This window comes from Ascaphus truei, chromosome 2 (assembly GCF_040206685.1).
Source record: "Ascaphus truei isolate aAscTru1 chromosome 2, aAscTru1.hap1, whole genome shotgun sequence".
In the NCBI taxonomy this organism is placed as follows: Eukaryota; Metazoa; Chordata; class Amphibia; order Anura; family Ascaphidae; genus Ascaphus; species Ascaphus truei.
Window position 1 is genome coordinate 41,748,245 of NC_134484.1, and position 20,614 is coordinate 41,768,858.

Here is a 20,614-nt window from a genome sequence, read left to right on the forward strand (position 1 = left end):
CAGCTTGAACTGCAGCTTTAATAGAATCGGCCTCCTGGGGCCAAGTTTATAGATGCAGCCTTAATATCCGTGATCACTAAAGGATCCTAAAAAAAAAAAAAAAAGTCAATATTTGTTTAGGGCCGCCACAATGCTCCATTTTTTTTTTTTTTTTTACTAAAACAATTGTATCTAAAGGAAAGTTATTAAACACTTGTGTGTTTGTTTTTTTTAACGCCTACCAACAGAAGCATTCTGGGATTTGGGGTCCGGCTTTCCCAAACGTGCAAAACAGGACGACAATTTCAGAATGCCAAGTTTGAAGTTTGAGAGCAGCAGGTGTGTGAACCTGTCAGGATTCGCTTTGCCGCAGTTTGAGGAAACTTTCAAAAAAAGTTAGCAAAATGGCCTAAATTTGTCCAAAATTTGCTATTTTGCCTTTTTCAAGTGGCAAAATAGCAGCCCTGCAACATTTTAACATTTAAACAGCAATCCCCATTGACTTTTTATCATTAAGCAAACTTTTGGACCAATACAAACTTTTTCATGAACTACAAGGGGCGACATCTGGAAAGTTCACTTCGGCATGAGAAACGCTTGCTCTCTTCACCAGGTAGGAGGCCGGGCCATCCATACAAAAAGTCTCATTCACCGCTCCATGTCATGCATTTTATAACCTTCACTAAAGTACCACATCTTCGGTCAGTGGATCCTATCGACTAGGGGCAGCTGTAGTCTAGGTGACTGCATGCTACTGTATTAACTTTTTAGTTGCCGGGGAGGGGGGGGGACATTTGTCCCCTCTGGCAGCAAAAGGGGTTAACTTCAAGTTCAAGCACATGACAGTAATAAAGATTTGGATCAAATGCAGTTTAACAACCCCCCACCCCCCCACCCCCCCAAAAAAAAACATATAATGCGTAATATTTTTTGGAAATTGTAGTGTTTTGATTCATGCACAATGCTTTTTCTGCGTTCAAACAGAATGCGATGCGACATGCACGCGTTCGCCACTCTTGCGCTTTGGTGTGCGTGAGTTTTCAAACAGAAAACGACACCCGGCGGGGAAGTACAGCGTTGACGCCGCTGCACTTGAAGGAGACAACTGAAGTTGTGTTTTCAAGCGGCAGCCGCGTCACTTGTACTTCGCCAGCCAATCACAAACAAAACACACTTTGTTTTTTTTTTGTTTTTTTAATTAAATGGCTGACGTGGTCCCGCCACCAAGTCGGTTCATTCTGTGTCTGCTGGGCATGATCACACATCGCCCAGCAGACAGAGGCGCGGACGTGTAGTAGCATGTCTGAACTCAGCCTAAAAGTCTTTATCTAAAATCTTTGGTGACAAGTATGGTGACTGCATGATGCCAACTATAAGGACATGTTACAACCACATATCCTTTATCACTGTGTGCTACAACTATAGGGGCATGGTACAACCACATATCCTTTATCACTGTGTGCTACAACTATAAGGGCATGGTACAACCACATATCCTTTATCACTGTGTGCTACAACTATAAGGGCATGGTACAACCACATATCCTTTATCACTGTGTGCTACAACTATAAGGACATGTTACAACCACATATCCTTTATCACTGTGTGCTACAACTATAAGGGCATGGTACAACCACATATCCTTTATCACTGTGTGCTACAACTATAGGGACATGGTACAACCACATATCCTTTATCACTGTGTGCTACAACTATAAGGACATGGTACAACCACATATCCTTTATCACTGTGTGCTACAACTATAAGGACATGGTACAACCACATATCCTTTATCACTGTCTGCTACAACTATAGAGACATGGTACAACCACATATCCTTTAATCACTGTGTGCTACAACTATAGAGACATGGTACAACCACATATCCTTTAATCACTGTGTGCTACAACTATAGGGACATGGTACAACCACATATCCTTTATCATTGTGTGCTACAACTATAGGGGCATGGTACAACCACATATCCTTTATCACTGTGTGCTACAACTATAGGGACATGGTACAACCACATATCCTTTATCACTGTGTGCTACAACTATAGGGACATGGTACAACCACATATCCTTTAATCACTATGTGCTACAACTATAAGGACATGGTACAACCAAGTGTCATGTATTACCATATCCTACAAACTACAGGGACAAGATGCATCCCCTGCAACTGTGTCTTACAAAGCCAAGGCTTCAGACCTTGTCACTAACCATTAGAGAGAAGGTGCAGCCCTACACACCCCATATCCCTGCTTCTCCTCTGAGGTCACAATGAGGTCACCTCTGCTGCACTCACCTTCTCCCCCTGGACAGAAGAGCCATGCCCAGCTCTGACTTCCTGCTCTCCCGTCACTTTGATTGGCATTCGCCGATGACTAATCAAAGCCAACTATATGAAAGCCCAAAGCCAATCACAGCGCTGCTGTGGGCGGGGATTCCAGAATATTTTTTTTCTCCACGGGGCCATGGAGTGGAGACAAGCAGAGTGCTTGCCGTTGCCAAGGAAACGGAGGAGGGGGCAGGGCACGTGCTGCTCTCTCCTCCCCTGTGCTGTAGCATGCACAGAGAGCTGCCTGCTGCAAGCAGTGCTGATAGAAATATGGCATGTTACATCATTTAGAGGGGCAGAAAACAATATATATACTACTTTGATATTAATATAATAGACTTCCTATTTAAAGTGGAAGTGAACAGCAGGGTTGCATACCTGTCTGAGATGTGAATGTGCTGACAAGTGATAATTTTTATTTAAAGCTGCAGTTCAAGCAATATCCTTCGTGTGTGTTTTTTAAAAAAAAAAAATCAGTTCTGTACTAGTATAAAAATATTTGTAGAATTTTTTTTAAAAGCAACTCAATAACATTTTAATGTATTATAATGTAACAAGCATTGTTTGTTGCTATACACTGGCGACACACTTTATTCGAGCTCGGCTAGTCCCACGAATTCGGGTATACCCGGGTGTATTGAGGTTTGTGACTGTTTTCTGCCCGAGTGCATTGAGGTATTTTCCAGGCAGGGATTGAAGCATTTTATTCCCGCTGGCTGCAATACTGCACAGTATATATATATATATACTGCATTACAATTCATGAATTTATGCCATCTGGTAGACACGCGAAGCATTGCAGCCTATTAAATCCTAATCATTATCATTTAACAGATCAGCCGCCCGTCAGCCAGGCATGAACCCAGGCTGGGAAGGCAAACGCAACGGGGCTTGTCAGAGGTGAGGAGCGGCGCATTCCAGGTATCTGCCAGGTACATACTGGGTATTTGCTCGAATAAAGTGTGTCGGTGCAGTAGCAACCATTTATAAAGTCACATCCCCTTCCTCTTCTGAAACAGACTCTGGCACATCCCTTTTTGAGCCCTGCCCTCTGTCTAGCAGTGCACCATTTGTATCTAGTGACTGCCTGGTCTCATGATCTTCCCCACAGAACTTTGCATCTTTGTTCCTCTTTTGCTGTCCTGACAGCCATTTAGTGAACCCCCGAGCCGAATCTTCGCTGATCGCTCACAGGAGAATGGATCGATCGGCAACTTAGCTAATTACTTATTATTGTGATAATTGTATTGATGCACATATTATAGGGAATAAAAAACAAAAAACGGCAGCTTCGACTGCTGCTTTAAGGTGGAAATGTACCTTTGTATCAAAAGGAGCATGTTTTATTTTTGAGTGGAGCACCCAAACATTAACGTGCCATTGCAATTAGTCACCTAGACCCAGGGTTGCCACCATCTACTGAAGGCCAACCCTGAGAAAATAAAAAATCCCTTACTTGGTGTGGTGGTGCAGCGGTGTCTCCCGGCAACCTGCTGCACTTCTCCCTCCAACTGCAGTGAACATGGATATTCACTGCAGTTGGAGGAGGAATTGCAGGAGAATGCCTGAGTCGCCGCCACCACACCGCACCGCACCCCACCGCCACCCAGAGATTGACAATGGCAACCCGTAGCCCGGAGGTAAGAGCCCGAAACCCGGAGTCTCCAGGTCAAACCCGAAGAGGTGGCAACCCTGCCTATACCTATTAATGGCCAATCCCTTATAGGACCAAAGTGTTCTAATCAGAGCCAGATTAAGACCCTCTGGGGCCCTCAGGCACCAAGACTTTGGGGAGCCTTTCCTTGAGGCGGCCCCTCCTCCTGCAGTTTTGCGGGGTAACGACGTTGCAGCGGTGCATTCTCATAGCAACGCATCGCCATGTGATGTTGTGGTGTCATTTGATGTCGGGTCGCCAAGACAACATCACGCTGCAGGAGGAGGGCCGCTCCGGAGAAGGTAAGAGACACACCCAAACACACATTACCTTACCCTCCTCCAACTCCCTCCTTCGGTCGGGCAGATTAAGGGGTGGTCTGGCCTGGGTACTTGCCCAGGGCTCGAACCAAAAAGGGGCACCTTCCACCATCGCTGCAGGCCTTTCCCCCGCAATCCCCAAATGTCCTAATCGCTCAGATCCCCCTCCCCCCCAGCCGCAGGGCACTCCATTCGGTCGCTGTCTCAATGCCACCCGCACACAAAGGATACCCATCCCGATCGTCAGCAGCCAGGGCAGATCCCCAAGCCTCCTGTGCACCGCGGGAAATCTAAAAATGTGTCCTAGGTGCTAGCGGCCAAGCCGAGCATCCTGCGTGCCCACAAACAGTGCCGGAGCGGTGGCCGCCTCCACAAGCAGCACCGGAACCCCCACAAACGGACTTCTGTGGAGAAGATTGTCTTGAGGTCTGAAAGGCAGTGAGAGCCTCATGCAACCATAGAGAAAAATTCATCCCCTTCTTCATCGGGGCCATGATGGGAGCCGGGACCTGGGAGAAATTCCGGATGAACCGGTGATAGTAATTTGTGAAGCCCAAGAACGTTTGAATGAATTTAAGAACAGTGGGGAAAGGTTAGAGCTAGAATAGTTAATGAGGCCGGCTGGTATCCAAGGTTGGCTATAAATCCCCACCCATCCATCTTTGCCTGTCAAACATTTTGTTTTACAGGTCAGGAATCACTTGATTCTTTTTATCTAGTGCTGCGTCTTTCACTGTTAGGCTTCATTCTGGCTCCTAGTTCTACTGACATTCTGGTACATTCTTGTTGTTTGTTTTGTATTCCGTTTGCACTATTTTTGTCCCGCTTTATCATCTTTGTCCCTTGCTAATTATTGCTATTGCATTCGGCACTGCATTTCCTTGCAGCTTATCTTGCTTGTCCTGTTCTTCCCCTTAGCAATATTGTCTTCTGTTTATTATTTAGATGCCATAGCTTTTTGGTGCAACTCTGCACATTATTGCAGACTCCATTTTGTTCTCACTGTCTTGTTATTTTTGTGTTATATTAAACTCTATCAGTTTTTATATATTTTTCTGACTCCTGTCTTTTGTGGGTTTACATGCTACCTCTGAGTGTGCCATACATCCTGATAATACAGCAATCATAGGGCCAATGCGGGGGAAGTTCCTTGGCTTGTCTTTTTTCGAAGACATCCTGGAACTGTAGGTACCATTTGGGCAGGCTAGGGGTAATGGCATCGATGGCAAGTTTTTTCTCCCTGCTAGAGTCAGAATTTGGGAGGCAAGAGGTTTAACAGGCCTGGCTCTACACTGTTACTTGTCCTGTGGTCCACTCAATCTGTGAATTGTGTTGCTGTAGCCATAGAAATCCCAAAATGACCGTGACCAAAGGAGAAGGTATTATGTAGAAGCAGAAAGTTTAGAAATGGGATGAGCCCATGGAAACTCGTAAGGGCAACGTTTCCCAGGAGATGGTCCCCGGGTCCAGAAGTCTCCTGTCAAGTGATTCTATGTCCAGTGGATCCTTCTTTGGTCAAAGCGGAATGGTGTTGTAATATGCGAAGGCGTGATCCAGGAAGTTCCCAGGTTCCCCCGAATCTACAAATGTAGACATTCTATGAATGTGTATGGACATCTATGAACACATCTATGAATGTGTATGGACCATATTCTGACCCCAGGAAAGACGTACTGTCAGCAGGAGTCAAGTCGGCTGCCTAGGAGGAGGAATCACCAAAATGCCAAAATGTTTCTCTACCCTCACTAGGCACTGGCATTTCCTGGAGGGGTAGGAGAGGTGCGGAGATAGTGGTGGACTTTGAAGCTTCAATAGATGTAGAGGCCAGTTGAGCATCTTCGGAGTAGTAGTGCCAACAATTTGCATGGGTTTCACTAGGTCAGGGCGATCAGTCTGGGTACGCCGAGGATGCAATTATAGTGGCGAGTTGGAGACTTCCTGAGTGCGGATTTTCCCACTCTTTCACTCCCGGATCCGAAAGTCCAAGCGGATGCAAAAGTCAATCAGTTCATCAAGATCCTTAGGAATCTCCTGGCTCACCAACTCATCCTTGAGCTGTTCGCTGAACCCATACCAGAAGCCTCACTGTCCCATCCTGACTCGGCTGCGAGGGTTCGAAATTCTATTGCATACTGGCTCATCGTCCGGATCCCTTAGTGAACACGAAGCAGTGACATTGAAGTAGACGAGGTATGCCCTGGAGCGTTGAATACTCTTTTGAAAGCTGAATAAAGAGCAGACAGTCGTGCACCAAGAAGGAGTCTTTCTCCCAGAAAGGGGAGGCCAAGGACTTGCTCCACAAGAGAGATATAATGTACACCACTCTGGCACCATGAGGGATGAAGATCAATGGCTGTAGCTTGAACTGTATGACACACTGGTTCAGGAAGAAGCGGCATACAGCTGGATCCTCTCTAAAGCCCTATGGAGCCAGAATGCGTGGCTCACGGGGTGCGAGATGTGGAGGTGTAGAGCCTGTAGGTGGACCTATCGAAAGTAGTAACGAGGCAGGGCTCTCCAGTAGAGAATCGAGGCGAGTATAGATGGCCTGCACAGACATGGTGATCATGGCCAATTGCTGTTTCTGAAGAAACAAACATTGCTCATGGTATCTAGTATGTGGCCTTGAGCAGAAATGGAGCTCCCTACCTCAGTGGTGTCCATTACCTGAGCAAAATGTGCTGATGTTTGTCTCAGACCAGGAATCCAACCCGCAATGCTGAGGCAGGATGGGGAGACTGACCACAGGGCTGATAAGGATACATGTCTGGGTCCCAAGCCAAGGTCCAGGCAAGGTACACCAATGTAGGTGGGGTCACGGTTCCAAGATCAGGACAGGGGGCAGCAGCATAGTCAGGGTCACAGTCTGTCACGCCTGTATGCCCGCAGACCTGGCAGGACCCCAGTACTGAGGTGGGAACGGTATGACACCACACACCCACAGCAGTGGGAGCAAGCGTTGAGTGTGGTATAGCATTGCTGGGCCTGTTGGAAGAGAGTTGTTATTTATACACTGGCGACACACTTTATTCGAGCTCGGCTAGTCCCACGAATTCGGGTATACCCGGGTGTATTGAGGTTTGTGACTGTTTTCTGCCCGAGTGCATTGGGTTATTTTCCAGGCAGGGATTGAAGCATTTTATTCCCGCTGGCTGCAACACTGCACAGTATATATATATATATATACTGCATTACAATTCATGAATTTATGCCATCTGGTAGACACGCGAAGCATTGCAGCCTATTAAATCCTAATCATTATCATTTAACAGATCAGCCGCCCGTCAGCCAGGCATGAACCCAGGCTGGGAAGGCAAACGCAACGGGGCTTGTCAGAGGTGAGGAGCGGCGCATTCCAGGTATCTGCCAGGTACATACTGGGTATTTGCTCGAATAAAGTGTGTCGGTGCAGTACTTGCAACGCTTGGGGGTGTCCGTATGCCAATGTCCAGGAGTAGAGAGAGTAGAATCGTCAGAGTACAAGCCAGGTCCTAGGAAGCCAGAGGTAAACGTAGTGGAGTGCGTAGCAAGGTTCAGAGGGGTACCAGAGAGCAGAGTAAACCAGGACAAGCAGGAGTCAGGAGCCAGGGAAATCCAAGAGCATACAGGAACAAGGAAACAGCAAGGAAATAGAGGGAGCACAGCCTAGGTCAGGTACACACAGGGAAACAGGAACTATGCAGAGCGAGGAAGAAGTGGACAGACAGGGATTATAAAGGAAGGTGCACCAATGACAGAGAGGGGAGGAGTAGAGAGAGAAGTGGGAGAAGGTAGAGATAGGTGAGGGAGCGAAGAGGAGGAGACAGAAGGGGCAGTCAGAGGAATGGCCTGTAAGGCTTGGGAGGCGGAGACAGGGGAAGCCTGATAAGAGGAGTCTGTGCGCGCGCACCGGCTGTGACACAGGAGCGGCTCACACGAAGCAAGGGAAGACCGCAGGAGGGGGAGGAAGCCAAGAGGAGGGGAACGCGTGCGCGGCCTGCGCCCGTGCGATGGCGAGCAAAGGTAGATCGAAGGGATCAGATGAGTCAGCGGAGGGGCATGTGGGCGCGCCCCCTGTGGGCTGCGGGAGCGCACGAGTCGGGTGCGTCACCAGGCGCGCAGAACGCCGCGCCGCAGGTACCACACCGGGAGGAGGCAACGGGACGGATGCCACCACAGGGGAAGGTGATGCGGGCACTGTGGGAGAGAGGGAATGGGGAGGACCATAGCAGGGACTCAGGGACTTCGTGGGTATGCGAGACCTGCGGGGTACGCACTGCGGCAAAGGGAGAGAGGTGGAGGGTAAAGGAGAGGCTTGGGAAGGAGTAGGAAAGGCAACAGGAGATGGGAGAGAGGGACCAGGAAGGGAAGGAATCTCCTGAGTCGTCACACAGTCCAAGATCAGGGCAGGAGAAAGGCAAGCAGAATCCAAGTGCAAGCAAAGGTTCAGGACAGGCAAAGTACAGGGCAGGAAACCAGACGGGGTCCAGGAGCACGAGGGATCAGACACCTTACTTGGGCACCGACTAGGAGTGGATGGCTGGTATTTAAAGGCCAGGAAAACGTGCATTTGATTTTACCCTCCATCCTGGTTGAGGGCAGAATGAAACCACTTTGGACCACTTGGCTGAGGGTAAATGACTGTAAATTTCGGGCATCTTGCTAGATGCAAGGAGCTCAGGGATGAGTTAGTGTAGAAGAAGGAAGACCATGACAGCAGGGCCTTACAGTAACGAGGGCTCGCGCGCAGACAGGATGGTACCGCAAGGCCAAGGTAGGGATTGGATACACCTACCTGGAGCCGCGAAGCTGCGTCCGGATTGCGGTATTGTAGTCGTGGGTAGCCGAGTCAGGGTTGGAGAGGTGCGGATCATAGGGGTCACTTCGCCGAGGTCGAGCATAGGAGAAGCCAGCAAGTCAAAACCAGAACAAGGCAAGACAAGGCAGAGTGCTTGTGACCAGCTTGCGACATCACAAGAAGTTTATGCTCAGCCAACTTCCTGGTGGAAGAGGCTGAGCCTAAATAGCAGGTTCGATGAATCAGAGGCAGGCTTGCTCCACAGGCAAAAGAGAAGATGGAACCAATCAGGAGACTGGAGCTTGACAGGTGCGGAGCCTGTGCCTGATCCTCACACTTACATCTTTGCAATCTATCCAAAATTCTGCTGCCAGAATAATTTGACTTTTCCCCAGATCAGTCTCTGGTCATCTCCTCGTTAAATCAGTCTCCTGGCTTCCCATCAAAATTCAGATCACCTACAAAGTTCTACTGCACCTATTCCCTCATCTGCTGTCTCTGTAAATCTCCACATACCACTTAGATTGTAAGCTCTCCGGGGTAGGGATTTCCTTTTTTATTGTCTGATTTTGTTTGTTGCTCCTATTGTATCATAATTCCCTGTACTGTATTGTCTCGTTTGTAAAGCAGGCAAGGGTTAAATGGACTATATAAGAGACATCTGATTTGGCAATCAGCAATACCCCTTAGGAAGTGGCCAATAGCAAAATGAGTTGGGTGGATGGAACCAGTGTGTCCGCTTGGTTGGACTGGAGTGAGAGACTGCAGCTCTCGGAGAACGTGACTGTGACATCAGATGTGGGCAGGACACCAAGGTGGCGCCCTGTGGTGGATATAACGTTGGTCATAATATGGGTATATGAAGACAATTACCTTATAAATACCTTAGTGCTGTAAACATTACTTTAGTCTGCCTCCCTTTGTCTGACCTACTACCACGTGTGGGTAGGGTTGCCACCACTCCAGGTTTGACCCAGAGACCATGGGTTTTGGTCACGTATCTCCAGGCTGCGGTTTGACCTTGTAAACCTCCAGGTGGCTGCGTTCGGCGGCGGCTGCTCCTGGCTTCTCCCCCCTGCAACTGCTGTCAATATGGCTGCGCGGTACCAAATGGCGCCGGTTTGCCATGACAACAGGAACGCTACATGATGCCCGTTGCAATGACACTGGGAAAACTAGAAGACGGAACAGCATCATGTGACCCCGTTGCAATGGCAACGGGGGCGCTACGTGACATCACGTGTTGCCATGACAACATGATGTCACATGAGGCATCGGCGCCATAAGGCGCCCCCTTGTCATTGCAACTTGACGTCGCATGACATCGTGATGTCACGTAGCGTTTCATTGTTATTTGGTGCCATGCAGCCCCATTGACAGCCGTTGCAGAGGAGCGATGCTGAGAGGATGTCGGAAGGATGCCGGGAGCTGCTGCCGCCGCCGCCGCCGCCGCCAAAGGCAAGAGCTAAATGTAAAAATGTTATCTCTGGGTTAGCCTTCAGTAAAAGGTGGCAACCCTGAATGTGGGGTAAAGTATCTAGGAGGACTCAGCCCCCAGCCTCAGCATTAGGTGGTAGTCTGAGGTAAATTAGAGGGGATACAGGAGGAAAAGAGGAAACAAAACAATGATAGTCAATTGCATGGGGTGCGTGACATGTATGCAGTGCCTAGGGCTTACAATTTAGAAGAATTTTTTTTCGCTTCTAGAAATTAATTTACAGTTCATTCCAGATCACTACAGCCTTAGAATTGCTGAAGTATTCTTTCACCCAAGGGCAGATGAGCACTAACTACCCTTAACAAAAGCTGCACGGGCGGCACACGGTGTAATATTTCTATTCGTGCTTTTTGCAGTCAGCACTAAATTCATAAAGCCTTGCAACAACTTAACTGTTGTACATAACATGTTCCATGTTCCACGGCGGAATGCTTCAACTTAATTGCAAATCCAATATATATTGGCCGCTCAGGCTGTGAAAAGTTAAGGGAGGTCACTTTTTGCCTCTGCAGCTGTTCGTAATCTAAAATACCAGCAGCTGCAGCAAAAAATTCCAGCTTCTCACAGTGACACTGCGGACAGTCAAGCTAGGAACAGACACTGAGGTCTCCTATTTAATATGGTGAGACGTGGGTACCTACAAATGCATTGACTTCCATTCACCGATACTGATCCTTAAATATTGTTTTCCTAATACTGCTAAACGCAAAACGTCCTTTGCTTCTGCGCACATACTGTACACAACATGGCTTTGTGATCACTTTCTCCGGATCTACCACATGTTCTGACATCATTTGTGGATAGGTCTCGCAGAAACAGATGCTCAGAATGATTTAGAGCGGAGGAAAGCTGAGCTTCCTATGACATGGGAACAGATCAAAGGGATAGAGAAATTCTTGTATGATTTACAGTTAGAAAATGCATGTGAATGAGTCTCAGCTTAGTCCATTTTTGTGGCCCAGCTGGATCAATGTTTTTTTTTGTGAGATTTTGGAGGATTTGGCAGTATATTTTGTTTGTGAAATTATGAATGGTTTGTTTGTCTGTGCCCCTATTCTCGTACACAGTAGTGAGCAGATGTGTGTGTACTTGTTTTTAAAGAACCTTGGCTGTTGCAGAGTTTTTATATTTACCGCTTACATTCATTTTATTTACCTCTTTTTTTATATTTCACACAAAATAAAAACCTACTATGACTACTAACTTCTTTTAAATTAGCCCGAGGAAAGGGCCCAAAAGCGTTGCACTTTGTAAGTATACGCGTCCAAACTGATAACATCCGATGGGACTCTACTGAGTTCTTGTGTTTTTTTGGTATACCCTGGGAGGGACACATATTAAATAGAAGCTACTTGGCTGCTTTAAAATTGGCTTTGGTTACATGATTCTTTATTTATTTTTGTAATTGATGTATTATTGAGTGCTGATCCATTTTCTTTACCGATGTACTGGACTCCGTTATTGTATGATATTTGGAAAAATATGCATGGATTAGGCATACGTATAGAAGAATCGTGTAATTCTGTGTACATTATCAAGCTCAATTTTTATATATCCATAAATCCTGGCTGAGTCTAACCCCTGACTCTAGTTATTTTGATGTATTGCTGACCAAATATATGTAGTTCAAGGTTCTAATAGTCATATTGGTCGCAGAGAAATGCATTATGCTACCTCCTAGTGGATCAACATTAAAAGTCTTCATGGATTAAATTATTGTATGCAAAGCTTTTGAAACCACACAGGTTTTTATTTTTTCTTCATGTACATACTTAAAATTTTATATAGAAAATATCCATGGATATTTTTTAGGTTACACCTCCCCCATGGAATTCAATACAACCACAACATAAAACTCTCCCTCACCTTTCATGCACTTAAAGGAATCCATAGAATTCCTTTTTTGTAGGTTACATACTTGACACCTTCCTCAAAGTGTTACACCCCTGCCTGACTTCCCCTGACACTTCTCACCCTGTGAAAACTAATTAGCCTTCCAGCTGCTGGGTTCCCACACAGCATTCACACAACCATACACACAGGCCTGACTCCCATGGGGTTTGCAGTGCCTCTGTCTTTGTTTATAATTGGGAGATTCTTGAAGAAGGGACTTTTCTGCCTATGGCACGATAACATGTTAACATTCTTTTTTTCTTTACATAGTCATGTATGTTTTATTGTTGTTTTATCTTTTACATCCACTGTGCTGTGCAATATGCTAAAGTTTTAGAAATAAATTAAAAATATCTGTATTTTTGGCGGACTTTTTCTAGCGCATTTTGGTTTGTGTGAAATTTTTTCAACACACACAAACCCAGTGGCAGATTTTTAAATCTGCTGCCTCTAGGCCCTTGCATATGCCGGCCGCCTCCTTTCTGCCGTCCTCCTCCTCCTTGCATGCATGTATGTGTGTCTTTATTTATACATCAATGCACATAGCCCTTCACAGTAGTAATACACGTGACAATCACATAAACACCAAATAATACAAATAACAGATCATGGGAATAAGTGCTTCAGACATAAAAGTAACATTTAGGAAGAGAGTCCCTGCTCTGAACAGCTTACAATCTAATTGGTAGGAGGAACATACAGATACAGTAGGAGGGCATACTGGTAAGAGTGTTTGCAGGGGGCCAAGTTTTATGTATCATGCGTATAGTGTTAGCCACGGAGCATCTCATATGCTTCATTAAGCAAGTGTGTCTTAAGGTGGATAGAGAGGGTGCTAGACTGGTTTTGAGGGGAATGGCATAACAGAGGTGTGGGGTAGTCAGCGAGAAAGGTTTAAGGCGGGAGAGGGCTTTAGATACAAAGGGGGTAGAGAGAAGACATCCTTGAGCGGAACGCAAGAGTCGGGATGGTGCAGATGAGTTAAAATCCCCCTATGTGGATTCTGCTGTGTGGCTTTAAAACAAAACACCGGCGGGATTAATGCAAATCCATTTGGCGGATTGTGTTTATTTCTAATCCGTTGTTGCAATGTAGGAAAACAGTTTGACGGAATCATCCGAAATGTAACAAAAACATGCTGGCGGGTTAATCCGTAGTTAAAAATGACAACCGGAGTAACATTGTTGTATTAATTTTTTTTTTAACAATGGCTACAGTAAAAAAAATATATAACACCAGCTCTCCTTAGTAAGCCAAAATAAATAAGGTGAATGGTGCAATGGGGAGCAACAATTGGTAAACATGGTTGAGGAACTGGTAAGCAACTGACCCCAGAGGGGCCAATAGACCAGTAGGTCCTTACATAGCAGCACTCAGTCACACTAGATAGTAAATACCAAATGTATGAACCAAACATGGAACGCAGAGCTCAGAACACCTAATAGCAGTAATGATATGATGTCAGTTAGTTAAAAACACTTTTATTGATTATATAAAATTGTCTACAGTGAGCATATTTTTTTTTTCTGTCAACAATCAAATAAATGCTATGCACATTCCTACACTGAGCTAGGAAACACATGACTAATAGTTAAATACAATACATGTGCTAGATAAGGCATGTGTGTCAATCATGATGTATGTGGCCTAGTCTCACTGCAACACTTGAAACCGTTATTCCCCGCCAGACACACCCAATCTCTAGTGCCCTGGGAGTGGACGGGAGAGTGGGAATTAGCGATCGCTTTATCGCATTATGTCATTTTTTAAATAAAACATCAGGACTCTGAGCGATATGGGTTTTCTCAGTTGTGTAACCAGGAATTGGTATTGCGCTTACAGAGGCCCCGCACTCTTCCCCACAGGAATGAAATTGATTGCTGGTGGGAGAGAGCGGGGCCTCTGCAGGAGAACAGCTCTCCTCACCGCTGCCGCGGCTTGATTTGACGCTGTGTTGTCATGGTGACGCGACGTCACATGGTGACGCGTTGCATGACAACGTGCCGTCATGTAACGTAATGACGATGCAGCTTCACATGATGTTGCGACTTCAATCGGGAGGGCTGGTAAAAACTGCAACCCCCAATTAGAACTTCTGATTTTGCCCCTGAGTCTTTTCTTATTAAAACTATGCATACATATGAAGTACAGATTCTCCTTCTAATTTGAGGGGGCTGCTCATTGGAGTTCTGAGTCTTTTCCCTGAAGTAACTGCGGTGGTCATCTTGGATATGGGCAAAGCCCTTCTGCATGTGTTGCAAGTGAAGAGACAGTTCTTGTCTAAGAGGAGAAGGGGTAGGACACACTGGAGGCCAGGATAGGCTCTCCCAAGTGTAGGCCAGCCCTACTGTGCCCTAGATGAGGAGAGCACAATCTTTTTCCCCTGCGCCCCTCTGCCGGCTGCCCCCCTCTCCTCGCGCCCCCCCCCCCATCCTTACCATTGCTCGGACGTTCTGGCGTCATGTTGCCATAACAACGCGACATCACATGACCCCACAGCATCATTTAACTCTGCTTTGCCATGGCGAAGCATCACCAGAAGACTTCTTAACCAAGGTAAGAGAGAGTTACAGAGGCCTTCACCGCTTCCCCGGCATTTAATTTAAATACCTTCGGGAAGCGCACAGCGCCCCCGTAACCCCCGCACCCCCTGGTTTGTGCACCCCTGCCCTAGATAGGTGCCTGAACCACTTTTAGTTTATGGTTATTAGGGTGGTCCTATGGATTGGGAAAGCATTACAGTGCTAGAGCTTGCAAAGACTGTTATTAGTGTAGCATCCTGCTAAATTATCAGTCCTGGTAGCTGCAGACAGTGCCAGGGTTAACAGCTATCACAAGGCTGTACATGTGAGTCAGTTCCCTTTAATGATTACAATGTTGCATTTCCAGGCATGTCTGGCTGGTAATGTCTGGAACAGGTCACATGTGCAGTTGATTGACGTGGCAAGTTTTAGGCCTCGTTCAGGGTGCTGGCTTCGGAGGGAGGGCGTGCTGACGTGCTTGCTGCAGTGAGAAACAAAGTATTCAATTTGAATACTTGTTTTCAAGGTAGCTACTGCCCTGCCTCCGAAGCCAGGCGTTGCCGCTGACGACAGCTCAGTAAACGAAAATTTCGTTTCTTGGAGCTGAAGCCGCGTCACAGGGACCAAGGCAGCCAATGAAATCATTCTTCAGAATGATTTCATGGCTGCAGCTTGGATACTTTAACCCTGCAGCCTGTAGCCCCGCCCCCTCCCCAACGCTGAAAAGGCAGCTGGGGGATAATCACATGTCGCCAGCAAACTCCCAGCACTGCCTCCCGCACGCCCCCCCTCCGAGTCCTCAGCTGCCTCCCTGAACGAGCCCTTAGCTTTGCCCAGTTACTGAAGGCAGAATAAATGCCACTCCTTTGATTTAAAAAGGGTGGATCCACCTTCTTTTATTCTGACCTCTACCGCTACCACCGTACCATCATCCCCCAAACAGATACTTAACATCAGTAGGTCTCCAGTTCCGCCTGGCCTGTGGGGTAAGGAGAAGTCAGTTTATAATTTTCCAGGCAGGGACAATTTGCCCAATAGGGCCTCTGTAGTACAGGAGTGGGAAGTATTCTGTCACCATATGGGGTGAAAGGAGGAAAGCTTCTCTATACCCAGATATCCCAGTGAAGATGCCTAGGAGGTGAACCTGTTGGGGCCTAAGACTGAGTCCCCGCTGGCGCTGAGCTCGCTTGGCGCTTGGCGCGCTTACCTTCAATGTTGATCATCACATCCCCTCTCGCGCTGTGCTCATGCGCGTGCACACACTCTCTCCCAAGCGTTCTGCTTGGGGAGACAATGGAGAGATACTATTGTGCTGAGAGCAGGGTCACATGACCCTGCTCTGACAAATGGGAAGAGAGGGGGCGTGTTCTACTCTGCTGTCACACACAACACTGACACTGAATTCAGCAGCTCTGAATTCAGCAGAGAGAAGTGGAAATGGGGGGCGGGGGGTCAAACGGACAGAGGGGGGGGCAAACGGACAGAGAGGGGGGGGCAAACGGACAGAGGGGGGGGGCAAACAGACAGAGGGGGGGGCAAACGGACAGAGGGGGGGGGCAAACGGTCAGAGGGGGGGGCAAACGGTCAGAGGGGGGGGCAAACGGTCAGAGGGGGGCAAACGGTCAGAGGGGGGGCAAACGGACAGGGGGGGGAAAGGACAGAGGGTGGAGCAAACAGACAGAGGGGGGGGGCAAAACGGAGGGCTGCAGTGTGGTGGGGGGGCAAACAGAGTGGTGTGGTGGGGGGAGAAGGGAGAGAGAGAGGGGAGAGAGAGGGGGGAGAGAAAGAGGGGGGGGAGAAGGGAGGGAGAGAGAGAGAGACAGGGGGGGAGAGAGCAATGGGGGGGAGAGAGAGCAATGGGGGGAGAGAGAGAGCAATGGGGGGAGAGAGAGAGCAATGGGGGGAGAGAGAGCGCGATGGGGGAAGTGAGATGAGGGAAGGCGGGAGATATATGAGAGAGAGAGAGAGAGATGAGAGAGAGATAGCCCCTATACAGTCAATGACACACCCCCTCCCGTAATAGCCCCCCCCCCACTCCTGCTCTAAAAATGTTGCAGGACAGCGATCGCTCATGCTTGGAGAGCTGGTGACGTCACCGCTCTCCAAGCATGAGAGAGCTCAGCGGCAGCGGGCCGCAGCCTAAGCTGCTAGAATCTGCATTGGTGTAGGAAGCACTCCAGTTCCAGGGATATGCAATGTCCTGGGAGTGGGTTCATTGCACTGGGTTAAGTTCGGTTCAAACATGGACTTCTACCAATGGGAAGGTGGTAAGACGGTGAAAAATGGGTGTATGCTAGTAGCTGTCCTGTTGATTGATTGATGAGTAATACTGCTGTTCCTAAATAAAGTGCTCCAAGTTATAAGTTCCTGGCGCCTATTCTATTTTTGTTCCATCTCTCTTCAATTAAAGCCCAGACCTGAACCCACTGAATGATGCCCTGAGAAAGAAGGTACCCCACTGAGCTAATGCACCTTGGAGCAGGTACAAAACCCTGTCCCAAGCCAAAAGACTGTTATAGGTACACTATAATATATGTACACCCTATCTCTGCAGCCGGGAGGGGATAGGGTGTTACATTTGGCGCCCAAAGTGGAGCTTTGAGAAGGGAAATGTTTTTGAGTTTGAAGATTTTGTGCCTGGGGTTCGTGTTTTGAACTTTAGGTACCCCAAGAAATTTATTTTGCAACGTTCAAATTGTTACAAGGACTGTGTTCATGGAAATCTACACTTATCAGCATATGCTGCACTGTGTGTGTGATTACATGCCGATTGAACTGTGCTTCTGCAAAGAAACTTCAATGGCTGCAGAAATTTCCCGCCAAAATTGGGAGTGCAATGTGCAGACCAGGTATAAGGATCTGTTCGATACCTAAGTTGGCCGACATAAAGTGACATCATACTCACTGAAGCAATCGGGACCATCTCGCTTCCTGTCAAATCCTGCCCTCAGTTCCCGACAGGAAGTGACTTCATCCCCACTGAAGCAAGCATGGCCATCTTACTTCCGGGCATATCCTGCCCTTACCCTCCTGACAGGAAGAAAGCCTCACTATGGCTCTCATTGCCAGCAGCTGCCGCTGGCCTTTAAGGAGCAGGCAGTGCAAAGTAGTCTAGTACTCTATGCCTTGCTCTGCTTTTGATCGTGTTTGACTTGACCCCTGCCTGGACTGGATTACCTCCTGCCTTGTTCCTGCTTTGTTCCAGCCCAGTACCTCCTGCCTTGTTCAAGTCCTGGTCCTGAGTATTCCCCTTGCCTGTACCTACACCGTTGTAAGGGATCGGGGGACACGCGCCTCTCAGCGGGTCCCCGTCACCTCAGCTCCCAGTGCGGCTGATAGCTCCGGTCCCCCGGTCCTTCGGCTCCTTACCTCTCCTGCCCCCAAGCCATGTCGCTCCTCCGCGGCGCAGGCCACATCCTCCCGCACGCAGTCGGGGCGCGTGCACGGCAACCTTACAGAGTGCGTGTGCACCCGATCCTCTTACTCGTCCTCCTGTGCCGCTGGCTCCGCCCCCATCAGCTGCAGGCGATTTCAACTACTCACCTCTCTGACTCCCTCCCTGCACACCTTGACCTATCCCTGGGATTGCTCAGACAAGCCTCCGCTCCACCCCTTCCTACCATTGGTCCTCCTACATTTATAACCCCAGTCTGCCTTCTCCTTCCTTGTTCTGCATAGTTCCTCTGTGACTCCTGTGTACAGCTGTCTATGCCAAGCTTTGTTCTCTGTTACAGCTCTTGTTCCTGTCCCTGCCCGTTGGATACCTTTGGATTTGATCTCGGCTCTTGTTTGACTACGTGTACCTCGCTACCCCTGGACTCGGCTTTGGACCTTACTACGCTGCTATCTCCTGCCCCTGACCCATGGCTCTTGGACATTACCCTCGGACTTCTGGCATCCCGGACGCAGCAAGTATATCATTAACCCTTACTCACCAGGCACGGCAACGCACCTTACCACACTCCGGGCACGCCCTCACTGCTGTGGGTGCGTGTTATACCCTTACCCACCTCAGTACTGGGGACTGGCCAGGTCTGCGGGCATACAGGCGTTATATTATGCAGAGCCTAACAAATGCAGACCCCCCTGAGGTGGGTCAAGGTGTCACTATGAATCATTGGCAATTTTTAAGTGACCAAGTCACGGCTGTGGCGCAAGAACTTTCTAAACTCTCCCTGCGGGAATCACCACCTGCACCATCCCCTCCTGCCCCAGTACCTATGGGCAACTTTGAGCCACGTATTCCACCTCCCAACCGGTATGCCGGGGACCCCCTTACTTGCCGGGGATTCTTGAACCAATGTGACGTCCAGTTCGAGATGTCCCCATCTCGGTTTTCCTCAGGTCGTTCTAAAGTGGCCTATGTCTACGCCCTGCTCACGGGTGATGCTCTCGCTTGGGCTTCTCCCCTCTGGGAGCACAGATCTGATTTAACACAGATCTACCCCAAATTCCGGCGAGAGTTCCAACAGGTCTTTGACACCCCAGCGCGTAGGGAGACTGCCGCTTCTTCCTTGTTTCATCTCTCCCAGGGTCGCAGGTCGGCTGCAAGATACGCAGTGGAGTTCCGCACCATCGCTGCAGAGACTCAGTGGAATGATGAAGCTCTCACCGCGGCATACTGGCAGGGTTTGTCCGAATCCCTCAAGGACGACCTCGCAGCTCATGTTCGTCCCTCATCTCTAGAGGATCTCATCGCCCTCAGCATCCAGATGGACCAGCGCATTCAAGAGCGACGCCACGAGCGCCATCGTCCCCGTTTAATACCGCCCTTGCCTGCTTCTCCTAGGTCTCCTCCCTTGGCTCTTCCTGCGCTGGATGCTCCCGAACCGATGCAAATCGGTAGCCAACAGCTTCGGACCGCTGAGAGAACATGCCGCTGAGATGAGGGTCTCTGTTATTACTGCGGCTCCCCGGAACACCAACTACGACACTGTTGCCTGAAACCGGGAAATGAGAACGCCCAGTAAAGGTAGAGAGGCTTCTACTGGGTACCATTTCTCCTTGCCCCTCTCCCCCCAAAGAACTACCGAAGAGAATCCCTCTCCCATAACTCTTGAGGGTCCCAATGTTAGAGTAGAGGTTGAAGCCTTCATTGACTCCGGGTCTGGTGGTAACTTCTTGGATCACGACTATGCCTGCAACAACCAAATCCCATTAGTCAAGAAGAAGTCACCCATCGACCTTGAGGCTATCGACGGTTGACCGCTCCAACCAGCCTTCATTATTTGGGAATCTGTTTCCCTCACGCTGACCACCACTGATGGTCATAATGAGGTCATCATTGTCAATGTTTTCCACTCTCCTACTGTCCAGGTCATTTTGGGATTGCCGTGGCTTCAGCTTCACAACCCGCGTGTTGATTGGAAGAATGAACTACCGATCCAGTGGTCTCCTACCTTTGAAGAAGACGGTTACTGCTCCCGTTACCATGCTCGCTGGTCTCGACACCTCTTCATCTTCCCTCTCTACCCTGCTGGAAATATATCATGACTTTTTGGACGTCTTCAACAAGACTCGGGCTGAAGTCCTACCACCTCATCGTTCGTACGATTGCCCCATCGAATTAATTCCTGGAACCACACTCCCCAAGTCTAAGTCGTATCCCCTATCTGTGCCCGAGACC

The 20,614-nt window shown here is 48.4% G+C and overlaps 1 protein-coding gene across 5 annotated transcripts in view; it reads right to left on the bottom strand.

Moving 5' to 3' along the window:
* Positions 1–16,262, bottom strand: part of LOC142477471 (uncharacterized) — a 36,595-nt gene extending 20,333 nt beyond the window's left edge. Inside the window, exon 1 of one of the 5 annotated variants that reach the window (XR_012792436.1) lies at positions 2,292–2,410. Coding sequence is in view for 2 of the 5 variants with exons in the window: in XM_075582296.1 (XP_075438411.1) it covers positions 2,292–2,360 (69 nt within the window). In the remaining 3 variants the exon portion in view is untranslated. Of the gene's footprint in view, positions 1–2,206; positions 2,411–16,195 lie in introns of those variants that run through there. The other 4 variants (XR_012792438.1, XM_075582300.1, XM_075582296.1 and 1 more) reach the window with 4 other exon arrangements.
* Positions 16,263–20,614: the final 4,352 nt, after the last annotated feature.